This window comes from Acomys minous (genome assembly GCF_964271855.1).
Source record: "Acomys minous genome assembly, chromosome: 19".
NCBI lineage: Eukaryota > Metazoa > Chordata > Mammalia > Rodentia > Muridae > Acomys > Acomys minous.
In genome coordinates, this window is record NC_140499.1 from 42,316,618 (window position 1) to 42,340,989 (window position 24,372).

At 35.6% G+C, this 24,372-nt stretch overlaps 1 protein-coding gene across 3 annotated transcripts in view; it reads left to right on the forward strand.

The window, feature by feature from the left end:
* Window positions 1–24,372, forward strand: part of RSRC1 (arginine and serine rich coiled-coil 1) — a 299,338-nt gene that overhangs the window by 154,332 nt on the left and 120,634 nt on the right. For all 3 annotated transcript variants that reach the window (XM_084768531.1, XM_084768529.1, XM_084768530.1), the window contains exon 6: window positions 13,984–14,035. In XM_084768531.1, the coding sequence (XP_084624657.1) occupies window positions 13,984–14,035 (52 nt within the window). The remainder of the gene's footprint in view (window positions 1–13,983; window positions 14,036–24,372) is intronic.

The following is a 24,372-nucleotide window of genomic DNA, read 5'->3' on the forward strand; positions in this document are numbered from 1 at the left end:
AGTAAAGTTTTTAGTAATGCAAAATTTTATTTATGTATTATCAAAATTGCTCATCAGAATAGTTATCTGAATATGCGATACAGAAAGAGAGCTTTAAAGCATTAATATAATTTCTTCTCCCAAATTCTACAAACAACCCCTTAGACTTTATTTACAGGGGATGACATGTGTAGGCAGGTTGCTATTAGGTTCTTTGAAAGTAAGTCTTTGATAGGTCATTAGAATTTCATTAAAAACAATCCATCCCTGAACATTTAAAGTATTCACCTAACAGATTTTTTAAAGTAGTGTATGCTGCATACAGTGCATATGCTGAATGCCAAGATACTATAAATATGGGCTACAAAAATTGATCCTTCAGGAATTTATTGTGTATTTGTACTAGCTTACAAATTATCTGACTAAAAAGGTTCTTTACCTTTCTGGAGAAATATGTGATCAGGTGAAAGAACTGACTATTCTCACTCACTTCCATGGTTTTTTATTTGTTACTTATGAGTCGCTGGAAAAGAGTCCCACCTTATAGTTTTGTTTTGTTTTGTTTTTCGTTTTTAATAGAAAGCTTCTATATACCCTTGGAGAAGGGTCTTTTGGAAAGCCATACCAAAGTAAATATTTTAAATGAAATAAATAAAATTTAACAATAAAATTGTTTATATTAACCTAGGTTTAGTTTTTTCAGTTGATTTACTTGAAAATAAATTGTGCTATTTGTTTTTCCCAAGGAATGAATAAAAATATGGTTTCTTGTGTGTTTTATTTTAAGGATTTATAATTAGTAATTATAAATAATGTAAGTTCGTTAGCTGTCTCTTTAACTATTTAATCAGATTTAATCTTAAAGCAAAGAAAGCTTGATAAATTCAGAAAAATAACTTTTAAAATGCAATATTGGCACAAGTCATTTATTGCTGATTGCTTGATGTTCATCTGGTTACAAAAACATAGAAATATTAGTATGATTAAAATCATAAAATCTCTTAGCATTAATTTCCACAATGTCATTGTGGGAGTTGTTTCCCCACGTCATGATGCTTTGTTTTGTGGTAAAACTTACTTTTGAGATCTACTTTTAATACTAGTCTAACATACCCTCTGTGCACCTACATCAAGAATACAGATTTACTTAGTTCATTAGTTGTTTAAACAAATTCTAGATTCCTTTGGCTGTCGTTATTATGCTCTACTGTATACCTGGATATTGCTGAAAGTAGATCGTTAATATTCTTATACATATTCATAGAAGATGCAAATATGCAAGGTGATAAAATGTAAATTTGATTGTAGAAGTTATTTCATAATGTACCCATATATTAAATTATCATATTCTACACCTTTACTGTGTATAATATGTGTCACTTATATGTCAGTAAAGTTTATAAAGTAAAATATAAGAGGGCAAAAAAAAATTTTACAACATATTAAATGTCAAAGTTGATCAAATTGTATTTTAAGGTAGGCTTGAACACAAAGATTAAACACGGTGAAAAAATAAATATTCATTAAGAAAAAAACAAAGAATCAGAAGGTTAAAAACAGTACCTTTCTTTTCTTTATAAAGTGTCCTTTGGAGAGAGCTGACATGAGCAGAAGCGCCTCATAATATTGGAGAGTAGCTTCTAATTTGACATGTGAGACAGCGTAGCTATCACTGAAAATGCTAACATACTTAAAGTACTTAATGAATAGGAATGATCTCTTGTGGATATTACTAAATGTGGCCTAGGATGGTATTTGATCTAATGGAAAATACACAGGCAAGCACAGTGTACATACTATCAGACAGGTGTTTGTGGAACATCAGCCACCTGACGGTTTAGGTGAAAGTATGGGAAGGAAACTGCATCAGGAAGGCTAACCCTGTCTTCATACAGTACAATCTAACAAATAGAGGAGACAGACATTAAAGACATTTTGTGATCATTATTATGAATGTGTTTTAAAGATAAAAACACTATGGGTTGTTATAAAAGTATAAAGATTTGGGAAGACTGAGGCAACAAAGCACACTGATACAAGCACAATTAAAAGCATGCTAGACTAGTAAAAACATTTTAGTATTATTCTCAAAGGGTCTAATAAAATACATTGTCTTAACCATGAGCTCTGATTTCTCATTGCTTCTCTGCATTACCCATTTTAGAACCTATCCAGCTAAAACGTATTCCCTTAGTATTTCTCAAAACTGCATCTGCATCTCCACTCTTGGTTGCCACTACTCTCGTTAAAGCTTTTTTGTTTATTTTCCAAACTACGCAGGACATCCTGTGTTGGAGCCTTACCTTCATTTTTAGTCCATTTAAATTCTTGGCCACAACAGTTGTTCCTGGGTGAAGGTTTCTTCTTGGTTCCTGAAGAAAGCATTAAATTTAGCTGAAATTCTTAAACGGTCTAAGTAGAAGTTTATTTAGCAATGCAAAGCAAAATATGCACCCCAAAAAGAGATTGGAATGGGCTGCATAAAAGAGGGAAGCAGCACATTGGGTTTGGCACCATGGATTTTAAAGTAATTTTCATGAATAAGTGGAGTAGATGGCATATTCATGGGGCAAAGGGACTCTTTTCCTACCTCTCACATCGTAATAGACCAGATCTGACTTCTGTGATAGTTCTTCTGATGATCCTCTAGACCAGTGGGTCTCAACCTTCCTAATGCTGTGACACTCCAGTAGTTCCTCATGGTGCACTGACCCCAATCACAAAATTATTTTCTTGCTACTGTAACCTTGAGACTGTTATGGATCATAATGTAAATATCTGATAATAAGGCTATCTGGTATATGGCCCCAATGGGGTCGTGACCCACAGGATGAGAGCCTTTGCTCTAGAAAAGTTCACAGAGAGGAAGGACTCAATAATCAAGATGCAAGTGACATAATGAAGCTGGGATCTTTTGACGATTCGGACCCTTCATTACTGTGCATGTCTTGTAATAGGAAAAATACCCTGGTGCTTTATTCCCTGATGCATCAGGAAAAACATATCTGCAGCTTCAAGATTGTTTAATCACAAAAGAGCATTCTGTCTGAACACACAACTTCCAAGGTAGAGCTTCAGTTTATCTTGGATTCCTCATACCTCCCCCCTTACCTCTGCTATGGTGAGATCTGTCTTGTTTGTAGCCTGGACTGACTATTCAGAACAGTAAAGTCCCACCGCCAGTCTTAGCATATGTGAATTTACGGGTACTAACCCCTGAAGTGGCTTTTGCGCAGTGTAAATTTGATCACATTACTCCCTGTTACACCACCATAAGAAGGAAGGCCCAGATTTCTTAAAGGTCGCCGACCCTTTGAGCGCTGAAGACCCAGACCTCTCCTGTCAAGTTTCCATCTTGCCAGTCTTGCCATTCTGAGTCATGAGTCCTGGGCTGGACGGCTGTTGTCACTCATAGCTTGCCCTTGCTAGTTCATTTCCCCCTCCCTTCTGACCAGTTGAGGTATCATCTCCTTTGCAAAGTTTCCAAGATCCATCTCCCCCTGACAGGGATCCTCCATGCTTCTCTATGCATGGCTCCATTGACAGTTCTACTTATGACTGTCATAATCAGAAACCAGAAACTATTTTCTCTTTTATAGTCGTAGTGTGTAATAATCGTCACTCAGATGTTTTTGTAAATAACTAAAGCTTTGCCTTAGTTTGGTCTATCATATTCTGTACATAGTAAGCACAAATGTGTTAAATTTATTTTTAATTATGTTCTCTATAATAAAAACTTCAAATTTAGTGATGTGAGCAGATAGTTGGTCTTAATAATATGTGTATGCAATGAGTCCTCTATAAGATCTTTGTTACTTAGTGGGAACAGTGCCATCTATTGGCTATTATCCAAATTGTATCAACTGTTAGATCTAGAATGCAGCAATGTATTAATGGATGTTTTTAGGGAGACACACATATAAAAACTTTATCACTAACTTGCACAAAATGCCAGCATATGCTTGATGAAAAAAACTAATTAATTTAATTTTAGTAACTCTGTAGGAATAATGATGCTGGCATAGTAAAGAAAATGCATATATTGAGGTTTGGTTTTGTTTCTATCCTACTTTATTCCTAAAGAAATCAGGATGACTATTCTTATTTTGTGGAAAATGGAAATAAACACATTTCTATTCTTCTTTAGATGAAATTGATACTTGTGATTAAGATACCATTTTATTTTTTTAAATAATTTTAAAATTTTGAAGGATCCATAAAAACTATGAAGAAAAAAATTTTAAATCATGTGTAATTAACTTTTGATAGGCATCTACAGCAAGGTGTGAATGGTGATTCTGGCATTTCTAAGAAAATTGCGTCTCAGTATTAAAGATAATGACTCACATCTCAACGTCATTCACTGAAAATATTTCTTCTTAAGCATTATTTTTAGATGTTAAATGAACATGTATATGAATTAATTTAACCAGTGGAAATAAAACCACACTGGATGTGGCTGCTGTCGGTCCTACCATCCGTGGGCGAAATAGTCACTGTAGTGCCTTGTAAATACAGACTATTTAAAATGAAAATATGCCATCCAAATACTACTAAGCTTTCCAGCTTGTCACTATTCTTCCAAGTTTTAGAAATAGATTTTCTTCCTGTTTTGACTAAAATGTACATAATGTAAGATATTTTGAATGATAGATATAATTTTTCAAAATTGGATGTCTTAGATTTTAGTTATAGGTGTTAACTTTCTATGGGGATGAATAAATATTTTATCCCAGCATGCTGTAGAATCTTACCCTATCTCATAGTGTGTGTCTTTGAAGGTAAATATAAATTCCTGTAGTTAAAATAACCATACAGCTGGAAAGCCATAGGAATAATAATGAAACTCTGTTAATCATAACAGTAAGTAACATGTATGACTCATAATGTGTACTTAGCAGTTAAAATGTGTTCTACAGTTAGTGTAGACACACATAATCACACACACACACACACACACACACACTTAAACTCTATGAGCTACTCACAATAAAGTCTTGCAATAATATACCCCTCAAGAATGAAGAAAGAAAATTGTGTCATAAAACTCAGGAATTATGGCATCAAAGCTCATAATTTTAATTTTCAAGGATCCCAATTACAATATTATTGAAGAAATTTCACTTCTCCTCTATTCTCATGATTTTATAGATAAGGAAAATTGAGATGCAGAGAGACTAAATGACCTGTTTAACATCCAGCATATAATGAATGCCAACCTGACTGTTAAAGCTCACTCACTCCAGAGTCTGTGTTTTAGTTACTAAAGTATCTTTCAGGCAAATCTCAATACCTAAGTTTACATACTAAAAACAAAATTACAAACTAAGTGAAATGCAGTAACTAGTGGAATTGATTTAATATCAATAAACAAGATATTGTTTTACTTATTTTGAGTGTCCAGTGCTTAAATTACTAGACATATTATTTGCTTGTTTTTATGTTTCATATCCTGCTCAACTGAAATTTGTGTAACTAGATTTTAATTATAAATTTATATCACAACTTAAATTCTGTTTTGACTATAAGCTTATTTCGTTACTAGACCATTCTTTTAATGATCTGTTCACATTAGTACCAAAATATTTTTAAATACTATTTAACAATTATTTTATTATTTTTCTATGCTGTGTTTGCTTTTGCTTTAAAACAGATTACCACTGGGTAGCCCAATGTGGTGTAGACCTCATGATCCTCCTGCCTCAACCTCCTATGTGTAGAGGTCACTGGTATGCATCATTGTACCCAGCTCACAGTAGTATTACACATTATGCGCACTGCTGTTGCCACAGCATGCAGCTAGATGCTAAGATAGCTCAGTAGCAGCTTAACTGTGAAGAGAAGAGGATTGATTGTTACAGCTCAGACTTTAATGGTAGGCTCCTATCTATTGTGTGACATGCCTCATTTGCCTACCGGTGGTTTTCTGCCCAATTCTTGCAAATCCCTCACTTTTGTATTGAGTGCTGTGGCATGGTTGCAAATAGAGGTGCAACAGAAAAAAAAAACAAAACATTGTTTTTCCTCATTTCTGTTTGTGAGTCAAATAGTATTTTGATTTATAAATATTTTATAAACATTTCACATAAAATTACAATCTTACAAGTTTCAATTAACAATATGGGTTGAAAATTTAATAGCTATTTTTGAAAACCCTTTACCTGTCAATTTTGGCTTTCTAACTGCCAAAATGTTTATGATAAGACTACCAGCAGTATGTGCAGAGCCATTGCTCTTCCCCATTGAACAGCCGCCAGAGCAGCAGTGTGGTTCAATTGGCAACTGGACAGATCACAAGTACCAGAATTAATTATGAGCACAGTTATGGCACTAAAATTACATTGGATTTCTTGAAAAAGGCTAGGTATTTATTGGATTATACCAATATTTGATGTTTAGAGTTTCACTATAAAATATATTTAAAATACTTCACAGAACTTTTGAGTGCCCTGTCCCTGTTCCCTCCACCCTCGCCTCCCCAAATGTATCTGAGCACTTTAGGCTTTGTAGAAACATCTTATATTTGAAGTTATGATAGAACCATCTGCTTAATTGTTGTGTTTGGACAGTCTCCTAAAAACATGCAGGGACACAGGTAACACTGAGCATTGGGAATATATGTAAGGATTTTAAGAGCCTAGATGTTTCCTGGTATTTAGTATGAAGAATCCTAAAATTCCATGCTAAAATAGAACTAAACTTCCTGATTGCCAGTGTGTTTTTAAGTCTTCACCCATGTATTTAGAATAAAGTTTTCCCTAAATTCTGTGGCAGTTTAGAGGAGGCTTGCCTCATGTGCATCAAATACATGTCCAGTATTTAAATACAGTGGTAAGGGCCATTACTGTTCCTTTTAAAGTATTCTTCTAAAACAATCTGCTGACCCCACTAGGTGCTGCCAGGAATACAAGGCATTTCCCTGTGTCCTTTGTGATGGAACTGCTCTTCCTGCTTGGTCTTAAGTCAGAGCTTAAGACCGTCTTGCTCTCTTGCCTCCCTTAATATCAAAGTCTGTTAAAGCTGCTTTGTACCCCAAGTATCTACATTGAATTTTCTCTTAAGGCCTGAGGTGGAGGATGATACAGATTTGAAACCTATGTAAGGGAAAGCTTATCCAGAATTTGGTGAATTACAAGTTCGGCAATGAACAAATGATTACAAGGCTCTGTTTACGTACTTTAACTTGATCAACCCTAAGAGATGACTTTTCCCTCCTTTTCTGGGTACTTTTCAGCCCTACTGCAGAGTTCTTCAAGGTTAAGTAGGCATACTTAAACTACCCTTATAGTATAGGTTGCTGAAGGGGATATTTAGTGGATCAAATCCCTCAAGGGGTATAAATTATAAAATTATACCCATCAATTTTAATCAGAATGATATTCTTCGCTACCTTAACCATGAAAAAAATTTTGCCTCATTTTTTCTATATTCAGTTTTTGTTGCATAATTATTTTTATGAAAAAGTTCAGATTTTAAATAATTCTTATAATACATTTACTAATTTTTGTTGTGTATTTCCGTTTTTATTCCTTTCTCCTCATGATTGACACCCCTTCCTTTTTCAAGACAGGTAAAAATAAGTGACTCTGCCTTTTGAAGGATATATTCATCTATAATATAAATTGATTGGCCAAATAACCATATCTGAATATTATGTGTACGATAGCCTTTATACATCTGATCTATATCGTATGCTACAGGTTTATAGTTTTAAAGGAGTACTGTTGTCTCAAGAATTTTAACACTATACTAAAAAGTTATATAAGAAGATTTTCGAAATGATCTAAAATGGCATAGTTTTTAGCAATTAAGATTACTTTCTGTTATTTGAAAAGAACAAAAATCATATGATTTTTCTAAGCTTCCTTGATATTGTCATTCAGGAGCCGAAAAAGTATTGCTGACTCAGTGAACATGACTTATCTTAAGATATCATCTGAGAGGCTGGAGAAATAGCTCAGTTAGTAAAGTCCTTGCTTATGTAGATATGAGGACCTGAGTTCAGATCCTTAAAACCCAAGTAAAATGCCTAATTTGGTACAACATACCTACAACCGCAGTGTTAGGGAGTGAGGGCAATGACGTAAGGATCCTGTAGATTTCCTGCCCTCACAAGTCTAGTAAAAGACTAACTCAAAAGCGGAAGGTATACAGGGGAAGGTAATCCCCCTCAGGAACAGTCATAGAGGAGGGGAATAAGGGGAAAATGGGAGGGAGGGAAGAATGGGAGGATACAAGGGATGGGATAACCATTGAGATGTAACAAGAATAAATTAATAAAGGAGAAGAAAAAAAGAAGGAAAAAAAAAAAAGAAAGGTGGTTCAGTAGAGTTTTTGGTTGGTTGGTTGGTTGGTTGGTTGGTTTCTGACAATCATGATGATGTGAATTCAATCCCAGGAGTCACATGGTAAAAGAGAACCAACTCCTACAAATTGTCCTCTGATTTTCAAATGGGCATCATAGCATTTGCACAACAATACTCACATATGCTAAATAAATGTAATTGGTTTTTTCTTAAAAAAAAGAACAGAGCAAAGGGCAATATAGAAAGATATGTGAACTTGACTTCTGGTCACCTCATACACACTTTGATGAGTTCACACACACACACGCGCGCGTGCGCTCGCGCGAACACACACACACACACACACACACACACACACACACACACACACACACACACGGGGAAGGGGGGTAGAGGGAGAGAGAAGGGCAGGGCAAAGAAAGAGAAGTCATCTAAATGATGTGCTGACTAGTAGGAAGATGAAAAGATGCCAGAGCTAGAAAGAGCTGAGATAACTCAAACATATCATCTAGTAACTTAGCATGTATGGAATGTAAGCAGTTTCTTTCTTAGTTGTTCCATATGATCTTTAGATAAAACTCAACTTTGTTTGATTGTATTATTTATATTCATGTAGTGAAAAAGAAGATTGATCGATTGATTGATTCATTAATTCAACAAATTGTTTATTAAGAGTCTTCTGTGTTCCAAGAGCTGATTTGAGTGCTCCAGGTACAGTTCTAGATTATTCCGGGGAGTCAATATTAACCTGTGTGATCTTTACAACTAGCTGAAAATGATTTTTAAAATCACACAATCTTGGTTTCTAAAAGCAAACAGTTGGATATGTTGTTATACACCTATAGTCCCAACTACTGGATAGGCTAAATCATGAATACCACTTGAGCCTACAAACCGCTGGCCATCCTGTGGGCCACCATAGAGGGGCCTCCACCTCAAAAACAAGCCTTGTGTCAGAAATAGGTGACTTCCAGCTGATCTAGAACTCTCACTGTCTTCTGTCATTATATCCCAGAGAATGTTCTTCTTAACCTGTTCCTTCCTGCCACTTTGACCCAAGGTTCGGAAATAAGAATAATGATAATGAAAGAGTTATTAACTAACTTCTTACATTGGTAAGTTATCACTCAAAGGCAGCGTGAGGGAGGAGGTATTTGAATCTACAGTTCAAATGAATGGCATTTAAAACCATTTAATACTTTAGAAGACTGATCTTTAAAAAGAAAACAGATGCCTTTGAAATCTGATAAAAGTTATAGTCTTTTTGCAGAAAAACATTGAGGAAAGCTGAGAGTAGGAGAGGAGCTCTTCCTGGGGAAGACAGCAGTAATATGTTGTTCACTGTCAAATGGACAGCTCTGAAACAAATACCAATATATGGATTGAACAAAATATATTTGGGAATACACATACACACACAAATAACAATTTAAAAAGAAGGCATGAATTTGAAGAAGGGCGTGGAGGGGGGTTTATGAGGGCCGGGGTGGTGGAGGGAAGGGAACAAAGAGTTGTAATTAGAGTCTCAAAAAATAAAATAATATATAAGTGCATATGATTTGAATGTTTACACACTCCATGGTGCCTGTGCATGACACCAGTATTAAAAATGTCTTCAGTGTCCCCCAAGCCTTGGTGCTGGCCTTCCTCGTGGTAGCTCTGTGTCTATCTCCATGCCCATTTGCAGTCTTCTCTCTGCCTTTGTATTTAGGTCATTTCTGTTTTCTCAGTAGATACTGCATCAGTTCTTTCTCTCTCCTCAGCAGTCTTTTTTTTCCTACATTCCCTTTCCACTTCACTGTCGTCTACTCTCTTTGTTCATCTCTTCTTTCCCTCTTCTCTCTTTTTCCCTTTCTATTTTTTAGTTCCCTCTATCAAAATCTCTTTTCTATCTTTTCTTATTTTCTCTTACCTAACTAAAATGTGATTTCAACATTCTTGATTTTGTATGACTTTTTTTTTTTGATTATTCCATTTAAAAATATTGCAGTCATTTTGTGGCTTAGAACCAAAAGGAAAAACATCACTTTTACTGTGACAAAATAACAGTAGCCCTGAATTAAAATGTATCTCTTTCTAGCTTTGTTTGAACTTCAGTGTGTGGAGCTGGCAGGATGCTCAGTAGGTTAAAACTTGTCTTTCAAGCCTGAAAAGGTGAACTTGAACCCTGCAACCCATGCAAAGGTATAAGGAGAGAATTGAGCCCACACATTGGTCTTTCATTCTCCGTCATGCTCCATGCCTGTTATATTCATGGGAAGATGTAAACAAACACCTCAGATGCGGAACCAATGGCAGAGCAAAGTAAGGATATCAGCAAAATCTAACTTGGGAGATTAGTGAGTTTTATTGGGGTTGCAAAAATATTGGAGTTATTTATAGGAACAGAAATGGACTCAACGACAGCTGCTTCACCTAAGCCCACCCCAGCTCATAGAAGTTGAAAACTTGGCGCACAACTGCACAACCTTCAGGCAGCTCAGTAGGTTGAAGGGTGTCCCTGTCTAGTGCCCCAGTCAGTCTGAACCTCTTTCAAGCAGCTCGGCTGGTCTCCATTCTTCTAGGCAGCTGTTTCTCAGTGACTCTCTGACTCTTTACTGTTTCCTCTTGTAGATGGAGGGTCCTAGTGAATTTGATCAATGTCAGGAACTTTCTGAAATTATTTCAAGTTGTTTATCATCTGTCTTTATGAGCTTCCCTGAAGGATAAACTTTTTCAGTCTCGGAAGAAACTGCTACACAACAGTAGCATATACATATGCAGTAGTAATCTTTAATAAAATTTAATATATATTTTATGAGTGATTATATATTCATATATTTCTAACTGTAATTTGACCCTTAAAGAACTCAAGAGAAGAAAATAAAAAATGTAAAACTCCATTGACATTCTTCATTTCACAGTATCTTTTCAAGTTACATTTGATATCGTCTCAACTTCTGCAGAAAGGGCTCACGTCAGTATTTCTTATTAGTACAGGTCCACTTTCATAAAATCATTTCTGTCTTTGTGAAGATTTTAGCTTATCTTTATTTTTGTTGAATATATTAAGTTAAAGTTTGACAAGAATTTACTACCCCTCATCACTTTAAGAATGCCATTCCTATTGCTTCAGCTTTATGAAAAGACCATTTTTGTTTGTTTGTTTTTGTTGTTTTATTTTATTGAAATTGATTCTTTCTTATAAAATATATCCTGATTACAGTTTCCCCTCCCTGTATACCTCTCAATTTCTCCCACCTCTCCTTATATCCAGATCCATTACCTTTCTGTCTCTCATTAGAACAAAACAAGGTTCTAAGAGTTAACAATCCAACAACAACAACAACAACAACAACAACAAAACACCAATTGAGACTGAACAAGGCAGTCAGACAGAAGGAAAAGAGTCCCAAAAGAAGGTACAAAAATCAGATACCCACTCCTTTATACACTGAGGAGTCTCATAAAAATACTAAGCTGAAAGCTATAGTATATAGAAGAACTTTAATCCAGCAACATGGCTACTCTGGCAAGGAATCACATCCAAAGACCTAGGTCTGTGTGACCTGGTTGGAATGCAGACATGCCTGTAGAATATGCCTTTCATCTCTGGCTGCAATACACACCTGCTAATCCCTTTGCCGGGAATGCACACCTTTATCCCTCTGACTGGAATGCTTTAATCACAAACGATGACATCTAACTGAAGGACAGACAAAGTAACATATCAGAGAAAGATTTGACAGAGTGAGTCAAGAGATAGGATACGCCCAACTCTCAAGAGAACAGACAGGGAAGAGAAGCTACTTAAAGAGCAGACAGTACAGAGAGAGGAGGAGAGTACAGTATAGGGTTACAGTAGAGTTTGGGAGCTGAGTTCAGTGCATCTCAGTTGAATGCAGTTGAGTTCATGTAGTCAGTACAGTTCAGTTTGTGGAGTTCAGAGGCAGTTTTCCAAGCACAGCAATTCAGTCAGGAGCCAGTTTGAATCAGTCAGCTTGGAGAGGACTTTTGAGCCAGAACAGCTGAGCTGAAGGAGCCAGCCAGAGTTCAGAAAGAAGTAGAAAGGGTGAGCTTCTTCATCAGTGTCAGAGGCTGAAACATTCTAGGCCTAGGTTAGCAGATGAAGGCTGGTCTGGCAGAAGATTAGATTGTATGGAGGCTAGAAGCTTCCAGACCTAGGCCTAGGAAAATGCTGTGGGCTCAGCCCAAGTCATGCATTCATAAAGCTTGGTTACAGCTCTCATCCACTCATCAGAGGAAATAAAAGCATTTACAATAGTATATATGCAGAGCACCTGGTGCACACCTGTGTGGACCCTATGCTTGCTGCTTCAGGGTCTGAGTTTATATGTGCTTTGCTTAGTTGATTCAGAGCCCGTTGTTCTCCTGGTGCCCTCCATCTCCTCTGACTTACACTCTTTCTCAGTCCATTTGTCCTTTGTATAAAGGAGGCCTACTCATTTTTGTCCTACTGATTTTTGTATCCAGCTTAAAGTATTCGTAAGCAGTATGAATGTTGTAATTTTTAGGGTGACTTATGTATGCTATCATATCATCTGCAATTTATATTCCTTTGATCTCCTCTTTTATTGCTCTAGCTAAGACTTGAAGTACTATATTGAAATGGTAGAGAATGGACACCTCGTCTTGTTCCTGGTTTTTGTGGAACTGCTTTGATTTCTTCATTTAAGTTATTATTGGCTATGAGCTTGCTATAAAATGCCTTTGTTATGCTGAGCTTTGTTCCTTGTATCCCTAATCTTTCTAGGAGTTTGTCATGAAAGAGTGTTAAATTTTGTCAAGGGCCTTTTTTTGCATCTAATGAGAGAATCATATTGTTTTGGGTCTATATTTTTTTTATATGGTGGAGTACATCTGTTGGTTTTTATATACTGAATCATCCCTGAATCTCTAGGATAAAGCTAACTTGCTTGTGATGGGTTGGTTTTTTGACATATTATTGTATTCAGTTTACAGTATTTTATTGAGTATTTTTGCATCTATGCTGATAAAGGAAATTTTGTGTTATTTAAATTGTTTATCTGGTTTATTAAGACATCTTTATAAATGTGTGTGAAAGTGAAGGCCTGAGTTCTATGAATACCTTTTAACTGATCTGTTATGATAGTATAGCCATGCTATGTTCTATGTTTGAATGCCGATTGTACATCATCTAAAAAATTTTAGATATGAAATCACTGGTAAGAAAGTTTCAACCTTATCGACACAAATGAATAAAAGATCACTGGGACAGCTAGTGGGAACAGAAAATGTGTGAGGTACATTACACTTTATTGTTCTCACAATTGCTTACTTCAAATTTAGTTAGAAAATACGTAATTTAAGGTCTGACTTCGCAGACATGCAGGACTTCAATTGTTACTTTATTTAAATTCAAGTAGGTCATTTAAATGTTTCTATATGAAAGGAAGCAATACAGTTAAAGAATCTTCTCTTAAAGACATGTTTTGTCTCTCATTATTAGGCTTACAGTGTGTTATTGCTTAGTGATACAATCTTAGGTAGTAACCAGAAAGCTTCATCAGTCTTTGATTATCTCAATTAAAATGTGATTTGGCGAACAGGTTGTGAAGTGTTACTATGACTTTCAATGGATAGTAATAACGATTGAGATAAAGCTTTCTAACTTTTTTATACCCAGTTATAATTTAAAGACCTGTAACTGTCTTTTGTGGTTGATTTTCTTTAATAGCCTCCAGCTGAGCAGGCCAAAGCTAGACTACAATTGGTCCTTGAAGCTGCTGGTAAGTTTTGAAAATTAACTTTTATGAAAGTAAATCCTAGACTGGTAGTATGCTTACGCATAAGTATACAGGGGGTGCAGGTTAGTAACTTCCCAAATGAGAAGATGACAGAGACAGGTTGCTACCTGAATAGTCACCCAAAACTGTCTATAATGTTGGAGCATCATCTTCAGCCTTCTGGCCCAATATATCTGACAGACATTTGTGAGGCAGGTACTGTTGAGGACTTGCTTACCCTGTCTTGGCAGAGTTTACCACCAACTCTGCCTGCATCCAAGCTTGCCCTTTTTAAGGCAGAATTCTATCTGTGGTAGAAATGAGGACATTTTGCCTAGTGGCTTGTTTGCCACATTTGATGCCATCTCCATAAGGAGGTCCTCTGATGCTCATCCTCATCTTTGAGGTAGGCTGGGTGTTGCCAGGAGTTAACCTGTTTCGTTGTCAGTGAATCTTTAAAATAATAAAAACATTTTAAAATGCCATACTCTGTATGTCTCTGAGGTTTTTGAAGACCTTATCTAATATTTTTTTTACCTTATCTTCCTGTACAATCATATCTATCTATTGTACCTAAGATGTATATTCTTGTGATAAAAATATATTAGTAATTGATATGACCATGACAAATCATCTACTAACAATTAACTTGTGTAACTTATTTATCCTAAACAGCCTACAATAGCACTTTCAGAGCATTGGAAGTAAACCTTGTATTATAATTGAGTTACATGGGTACAATACCTCATATTAGAGTAGAAATATGTAATATGTGTGAAGACTAATCTTAAATTTGAATTCTATACCACTGTATATAAAATTAGACTTATTTTTATATAATTTATTCTGATTTCAGTTTCCCATTCCTCATCTACTCTTAGATCCTCCTCACCTCCCCACCCATCTAACGCCAGGATTTTTCTCTCTCTCTTTAGAAAACAAACAAGCAAATTTAAAAAAAAAAACTAGCAAACTAGAATTTAAAACAAACACATCTGCCGGGTGTGGTGTTGCATGCCTTCAATCCCAGCACTCGGGAGGCAGAGGCAGGCAGATCTCTGTGAGTTCGAGGCCAGCCTGGTCAACAAAGCAAGTCCAGGGCAGCCAAGGCTACACAGAGAAACCCTGTCTCAAAAACAAACAAACAAACAAAAACCAAAAAATCATAGAAAACAAAGATAAATCCTGAAAACCACATATAAACCATAAAATTGTAATATCCAAAATCATAGAAGACAGTGACCAGTAAGGTTAAAAAAAAAAAGCCCACACAAGTCATTGTGAGACACCAGCAAATAAACAAGCAAAAAATCCAAAAAATACCATGTATGTATCAGTTCATGCATGTATCAGTTTAGGTTGTCCGCAGAGTCTTGTCTCCTTGGTATCTTCTGTCTCCACTAGCTCTTTTTTGTTTGTTTGTTTGTTCTTTTTTTTATTAATTAATTTATTCAGATTACATCTCAATTGTTCTCCCATCACTTGTATCCTCCAGTTCCTTCCTCCCTCCCACCCGAACACTATTCCCCTCCCCTAGATCCATGGTCCACGTGGGGAGGAGATCTACTAACTCTTAAGATCTTTCTGACTGAAAAGAGAGTTTAGGAATGATCTCTCTCCTCTCTCCTGTCTCTCCTGTCTCTCCTCTCTGTCTCTCCTGTCTCCTGTCTCTCCTCTGTCCTGTCTCTCCTCTCTCCTGTCTCTCCTCTGTCCTGTCTCTCCTCTCTGTCTCTCCTCTCTCCTGTCTCTCCTCTGTCCTGTCTCTCCTGTCTCTCCTCTGTCCTGTCTCTCCTCTCTCCTGTCTCTCCTCTCCTGTCTCTCCTCTCTCCTGTCTCTCCTTTCTCCCCCTCTCACTTACTCTTCACATTGTCCAGTGGTTGATCTCTGTTTTAGTTCCCATCTCCCGTAGAAGAATGCTTCTCTAATGATAGCTGAGCAAGACTCTGATCTGTGAGCACAGTAGAATGCCATTAGGAGTTATTTCATTGCTACATTTAGCAGAACAGTAGTATTTGTTTTTTCCCTCAGGTCTATGGCCTGCCTAGTCATGTTTTAGCCACCGTAGCAGTGCCAGCATAGGTTCTATCCCATGGAGTGGGCCTTAAAGCAGATGTTAGTTGGCTACTCCCATAAGCTTTGTATTATTGCACTAATGTGTCTTACAGGCAGGTTACCATTTTATTTCACAGGGTTAATAGCTGGGTAGTATCTCTCTTTCTCCTCTGGTATCATGTAGTATCTTTCAGCACCATGAACACTATTCAGCAGGGATACAGGCTCTAGTTTGACACCAGCACCACTTCTCTGTGTTCAATGAGATATGTAGGTGTTCTCTTCAACACCAGGGCCTTACCATCAGTTTGCATAGAGCAGCTAATAGTATTGGAAATCATCGGAGTTGATGGAGGGGTTCCCTGGGCTCCTTTGACCAAAACTCAATTAGATGTAACCTATTTCTGGCACTGGACTGTTCGCCTCATGGCGAGAGATGTCTAGTTAGAGATTTGTCTCCCTTGCTATTTGGTCATTCTATTTATATTGATTTTACATATGTGTATATTTTAAGCAGCTTCTACTGTGGTAAGTTTCCATATCATTCTTCAGTCGACCCTTAGTATTAGCTGTCACTCCCCCTATTGCTTCCCTTATTCCCTTCTGCCCTTTCTCTCCCTATTTAATGCTCCTGTTCTAATCTCTCCCACTGCACTGGGAGATCCTTCCTCCTCCCTAGTTCCTTGCACTGCCCCTGAGCTCTGCAGCTATATGGCTTGTAGCTTGCCCATGGATGGCTTGAAATTTGACATTCACATATTTGTCTATGGAATATCTTACTCAGGATGATTTTTTCCTCTAGCTCCATCTACTTATTTAAAGATTTATTATTTTTATTTCTCTTAACACCCGAGCAATATTCCATTGTTTAAATGTACTACATATTCTTGATCAATTCATCACTGGTGCTATTTGAATTTTCTGGCTATGATGTATAGAGCAGCAATGAACATGATTGGGCAAGTGTCTCTCTAGTATGTGCCCAAGAGATCAGCAAACTCTAAAAAATTCATTTTTTAGAATTTATAACTGTAACCTACAATTATTCTGTGAATTGCCTAAGTTCACTTTTACCTCAAACTTTTTGCTCATGTTTTGTTTTGCTCTCTCCTGTTCTTTTCTCCAGTGGAGTTTTCTTTTGTCTCTGTCATAGCATCATAAGAAAATTCCAACTGTTAGAGAAACAAATGATCCAAAAATTTAAACCTTTAAATACTTGTGTGCTATAGAAATTAGAAGTTACTCAAGAAACTATGAATTGAAGTACCATATGACCCCAGACTTTTGATAAATTACCAAAAAGACTTTAAATGAGTACCAAACATACGGCACTTCTGTGTTCATTACTGCATAATTCATGATAGCCAAAAATGAACCTATTCTAGATGTGCTACCACATGAACAAATGAAGAAAATGTGATACGTACAGTGGAATTTTTATTGACTGAAAAAATGAAATCATGACATCTGCAAGAAAATGATTGGAGCAGGGAACATTAAGTGAACTAAGCAGATTCAGACATCAAAATACCATGTTATATACAGAACATAAAATTAAAAGTTACATATGTGTACTTGCATATATGTGTATATAAACATAAAGCTAGAAAGGTGATCATGAGAGCATTGAAAGAAATTTCAACGTGGGAATGCAGAAAAAATAATGACTATATATGACATGAAGGAAGAATGGTAAGACTGTCTAAGGGGCAGGAACCAGCCATGGGGGAGCTGGGTGAGGGGAAGGATTGGGGGCACAGTAAAATGACATGTATGCATGAATTACCCTAATTGCCTATTATTTTCTATATTCATCTAAAAAGTAAATTTAAAACTTTCAGAAATATTCAAATATTAATTGTAACTGATGGATGAATTTTGTGATATATTAAACAGATTATTGATGACAGATTATAATATGACTTTATCAATGTAAATTTTTGGTTAATGCGTAACAAATTTATAAAACGTGATTATCAGAAAAGAGGAAGAAAGATGATATGTTCTACCTATGCACTTGTCTTTGTCACTCCTGCTTTTACTGTTGTTTGACCTGATAACACCACTTCAGCATTATCTGCTTGTTTCACAAACCCTTCTCCCCTACAAAAACCCCTCATTCTATGCTGAGTATTTTCACAAGTTGAAAGAGTTTTCCAAAGACAAATGACCCCCCCAGTTGAATGGAAGTGCTTCTTGTAAAGTTGTCTTCCGTGCTCCTTCATTTCCTTCCCTATTTTGAGAAAGGTCTTTCTACATAACCATGGCCTTCCTTCCCAACCTCCTGGGTGCTGGAGCTACCGCCGTATACCACTGTGCTCAGCCCAGTTAACTGCTTGTCTTCTGTTACAACTATTGGTTCATGGATCTTTAAAATATATTTCTTGTCATGAGGTAAATAGAGATTGCTTTTCTTTATTGCCTGGTAAAGCAACTTACCTTAGAATGTCCTTGTATTGGTACTTTACCATCAAAATAATATGTATGACATTTTGAATTGTGCCTAAAGTTTTCAGAGTACTTTACAAATTCTTTATCTCATGACTCATCAGTGTATGTTATAGTAATTGACTCCCTTTTTCAAGTATTATAAAAAAAAACAAAACAAAACAAAAAAGCTTGTATTGCTGATTAGTTGCAGAACCAGGAAGCAAATTCAATGATTTCTGATTTTTGAGCTCTTACCACACATAGTTTCAATGCTTGAGTTTTGTTAGTCATAAAGTAAAGTAACAGAGAATATTACCAAATGCATATTTTATTTTCTTAGATTTAATGGACATTTACTTTATAGTACAAGTTCTAGCTTCAGGTGTGCTTTATATTCTGAAATGTCTTTTATTTATAATGCAAAAGAATTAAAGTTCAACTCATGAAAAGCTTTTTCCCCCTTAACTATAGGAACATCCATAGTATCTAATTGTATAACTTTGGAAAATCTAAGTTAATGTTACAGTTATTGCTTTCCTGTCCTAAATCCAGGTGCATGCATTTCAGTGGCCCTTCCTAAGATGGAAGGTCATTGTTAAACACACATCAGTTGCATGCATGTACATATTATAATCCGATTCATAAGTTTTGCTTAGCAATATGCCACAAGTGCCTCAGTTTCTCTGCAGCATATTAAATTGAGATCTGAGTTTCTCAGTTAGCCCTAGGTGCTCTGAAACCAAGTCCTGATCCTCCGCCGAACGTGGATTGTGATCTTTGGGGTCCACCACTTAACTTCAGTGTGGCATTACATACTCTTGGCTCCAGGAGTTACAAATGAAGGTAGTTGATAAGGTTAGTACTTCTGGGACCATAGAAAGCTACTCTGCTTTACAGTTTCACAGCTGACAGAGAGACTTGCTCCATAGGTGGTGACCCTGAAATAGGATGACTTGTTGTGACAGAAGTTTTCATGTTAGGACACTCCCTTTTTCCCATGCAGAGCATATGTCAGAAAAGTTCATTCAGACTTGATATGAATGGTTTTCTGATTCTTTTTCTCTGTGTGGTCTCTTTGAGGGCATGCCAGTAGTTTAGATTGTGTCTGGTTGAATCATTAACATAGCTTACACGTAGGCAAGCCACTCTCCGTTATAGCCTTTACTTCTTGTTGTGGAATTTAGGTTAATACCTATAAAATACTGTAATCTGGTCTAAACTATTCCAGTAAATATCAGCAATTTAGTGTGAAGAGCTTTGCGGTGTGTCTTAGTTATGCAGCCGGGACGTTGAGGTACTGCTCCTTGCTGCCGAGAACCCTATAGCAACTTCGCTAATACCTGCTGAAGGTCCGTTGTTCATTCCTAAAATGAAACTAGCAGTATGAAATTTCAAAGATGTTAGGAGAGCAAGATGAATGATTATAATAAAGTCCTTAGCATTCCCAGCACCAGTAAACTCTATGGAAATGTTAGCTGGGAAACTCAGCAGATGTTGTCTATGCATCACCTGAGTGACTTCATGCAGTCATTAAAGAGAACCAGAGGTACATTTCTGGTGCATGCTAGCATGCATTAATGTTAGATATTAGCAAAAATTAAAGCAGTACTCTAAAAATAAACAAATGAGTGAAACATTACTTTAGTTTACTTAGTGTTTGTTAAAACTTTTTCATCAAGTATAGTTTTTGCAAGCCTCAAAGTTCTACATAAAATTGAATTTGATTCAGTTTGATTCAAAATCAAAATTATCTTAACTTTGTTTCCAACAGTGGATCTGATGTTTGTCTTGTGTTTATCCAAAAAGATAAAACTATAGCTTTCTAAAGGAAATAATCAAGTAACTTGCTTTTGTGTTGTCTATTTTATATTTACTACATGTTTATATTAGAATAGCTGTTATTTCCCTGTAGTAGTATTTAGTAAGAAGAAAGCTATCAGCGAGAGTCTAACAATATCACAGCAACTTGCCATGTTTGAGCAGATGTTAAGCAGACAGTAGTTGAATGTTAATTTTGAGAGGGTGGTATGTTTAAGCCTAACTGAAGTATGTTGCGTGTGGACCTTCTAGACTGAGTACAATGCTGGATCTCTGGGGAGAATTTTAAAGCTAAACCTCTTTCTTTTGGGTCCTCTATATGGACTCTATCAAGTCAGTATAAAGCAGATCATCCCTAGGCTAAAGCCCTTCAGCTTTTGTTATTGGGCTCTGTAGACCTGTAATTAGGCCTCCTGGCAGGCCTTGCAGGCCAGTTAATGGTCATATGGAGTTTCTGTGAGGCAGACTGGCTTTGTATAAATCCTGGGTAGGAATATGTTTATGGGTCACTTCCTACCAGGACCATGCTTTGTCCTTATGCCCTGCGGGCTGACAGGGAGCGGGTTCCCTTGACCATGGACTGTTCAGTGTGCAACTCAAAATCTACTTCACTAATCCCCAGTGTAAACAGAGGATTTAGAAGGGCTTCTGTCACTTACAGTGCCAATTCACTGGGGTGTCTGTGAATTGATTCTCCCTGACTTCATTACCGAAAGACTGACAAGTGTGTAAGGTTTAGATGGCTGTTTATACATCAAATGTGGGGATCATTTCTTAGTAGGTTTAGAATCATCCCAAATAATCTACTGAATGTGGAATTATATAAATTGTTTCTTAGAATTGACTGCCCTTCAATATTTTTAAATTTTAAGTCATTGAAAAGTGTGTACTAAGAGCCAATCCTTTTTTAATTAAGGAGAATTATAGATCTTTTTTTAAAAGAGTAAAATAACATTGTGTAAAAAGTTCACCAAAAGTGATCATGAAGATTTTAGATAAGTAAAAAATTTAATTCAAACCTTTATTGTTTTATATTAAGTAAATGTTTTATTTTAGTGTAGCAGAGCTTTAAAGGGCAGTATCAAATTGCTTTACAGAAAGAATGCTTAATGAAAATATGATCCATGAAGTCTTGAAAATAATCAGTTGCATTTATTGAGCATCTTATATATACATTTTCCTGTGTTTTCGTATTTTATAACTGCCTCATGTGTCCGTGCTTCCTAGCCAAACAAAGTATGAGTTTTATGAAAATAATGATTGAAAGTCTTCATTTCTGTTTTGTTTAACATAATTTTGCTATGATTTTTTTCTTTAGAACCTAAAATCCTAAGGGCACACTGTAAATAACTGTCACCTGTCATCCTGTAAGCAGTTTTCTTTTGAGAAAAGAATCAAATGGTGAATACTTTGCCATCTCATCTAGTAAACAAGTACTCAGTAGTTTGCATTTCATGATTTAAGAATGGCTCGTGACAGATGTGGCTGAAAAGACCACATACGTAGATTGTATGATTTTATTCTGGTGGAACTAATAGGATCACTCATTACATTTTAGGCCTTGGTTTTTTGTTCTTTTTTTAATTTCATCATCACCACCACAGCCATCACCACCACCACCATCACCACCACCACCACCACCATCATAAAGCTGTGTACAACTTCCCATAAATTTGTGAATAACTAATGACAACAAAGAACTCTTCCTCTTTTCTAAATGATATATTATTCATGCTGTTAGTGTTCATCTTTTGTATTTTTTTTTTTAGAATTTCATTATGAGTACTGTATTGTCATCTTTTCCCCCTCCCTCTCCTTTCTCCATCTTTTTAACTTGTAATTATCTCCAATCTCACAAAAGTTAAGGTTTTGTCCTATTTTTATAGTTTGTAATTTTATTTAAGAAAATTAGAAAGAACATACCTTAGGGAATTTAAGACATGAATTAGGTTGAGCTATCAATAGCAACAAGTTTGACTGATGTTCATAGAATTGATAACAGAATATTGTATACTCAGAACTTTTTTCACTTCTAACTAGAAAAACTGTAGTGTATGTTATTTGTTTTACCACTTCAGAAATAGAAATGTAAGCTCTTGCTCTACTCTTGCTCTTCCACTGTCTCCTTTTCTATTCCTCTCACCTTTTCTGGCTCTTTCTCTCTGGTGCACTGCTCTCCCGTGCTTCTTCTATAATAATGTTTTCCATAAAAACACAGAAATGTTAATAGATTTGTGACATTTTTTAGAATTAAATGAAAAACTTCTAAACTATATAGGTAATTTCATTCTCTTTTATTACTAAGCAAAATTTAGGATTTATATTGAAAACCACCTAGAATGCTGTACAATAAGCTGGGGTGGCTGTGATCTCTGCATAGCAGGATTGATAGAACTTAAAACACTGTTTTTGCCTTGCCTTACTTCTGTGATTGTTTTCTGGATATGAAGAAGTATAGGAAAGGCTTCTTCTGAACATAATAAAGTTTCCCTGATGAACCTTGACAAATAAGGTAATGTAACTATAATCTAAAAAGCATTTACTCCAAAAAGGCCTTTTACTTCTTTTGAAGTCAGTTTTTCTCTTCCTCCTTCTCAACCTTAGCCATTACTGATCTGTTTTATTTTACTATAATTATACAGAATAAGTATTAAAAATTTAAGTATGTTTTCTGATTTTAAATCAGTCTGTGAGATGCAGGATTATATGCATGTTTATGTTTGAATTTCAAAATGTTCATTCTTAGTATATAGAAATTTAATTCATTTTTAACAGTTAATGTGGATTTGCATCCAAACATTCTGTAAATTCAAACATTACTACCTTGGAGATTTGGCAGTATTTTCTACATAGAGACTTTCAATCTTTCATCCTTATGATGTTAACTGCTGTGTTTTAGTGATGTTTTTCTCAGGTTCAAATGTTTTCTGTTTCTGTTTGGCTTCAATATTTTATCAGGAGTAAGTGTTGCATTTTGTTAAATGTCTTTTTTGTATCTTTTGAAATGATATGAATTTCTTTTATATTTATAAATTTCATATTACTGGTTTACAATCTTATACTTTTAGGCAATAAGGTGTTCCTCTCAAATATGTACTTATTTTTATATAGTTATTCAACTCTGAATTTTTGTTTTATTTCTCTATGTATTATATAATTTCAAAATATGCATCAAGTAATTTTATAGTGTATAATGATTATATAAAGATCCTATATATTAATTTGATATCAATGATTAAATAAACATTACATATTATGTGTGTCATATCTTGTACTCACTAGCAATTTTACACTACAACAGACATTTCTGTGCCTGGTTCTCTGGGAGATATGTCAGTTTTTTAGTCCTCAATAACGTGAACATCATAAACTTTTTATTGATGCTCATTGGATGAGTAAATAAATGAATAAATGTTACTGGTAGCTTATGTAAATGTTATTAATAGGCAATTAAAGTTAAATCTTGACCTAGAATTCAAAGTAATCTGAGAGGAAAAGAATTAACTCAGTGCTTAGGAGTACTTGCTCTTTACAGAGAACCCACAGTTTGGTTCCCAACACCTACCTGTCAGCTTACAACCTTCTGTAACTCCAGTTCCAGATCTGATACCCTCTTCTGGACCTGACAGGCACAAGGCATGCCCATAGTCAAAATGCATACACACAGATGAAACACTAATACAAAAGATAAAAATATGTAAAACACTAAAAAATTTTAAAAGTAGTCATGCATTCTTTTTATTCTTTTTTTTACATACACATTTATATTGTTTCACATATATACAATAAACTACATACAGCAAGAAGAACCATGGAACAATCAGGAATTATATAAATGTTACATTCTTAGTGTTTTGGCTGTTTGTATTTGGCAACCTTGAAGAGAACATCTTCCCTATCTTGGTCCATCTAAAATTCTGAAGGTAAATCAGTATCTATCATATCTCATCTTTATCAACTTAAAATATCTATCTAGACCTAAAAAAAAAAAAAATCTTAACCACAAAGCAACTAAGCTTAATTGTAAAACCAAACCGTCT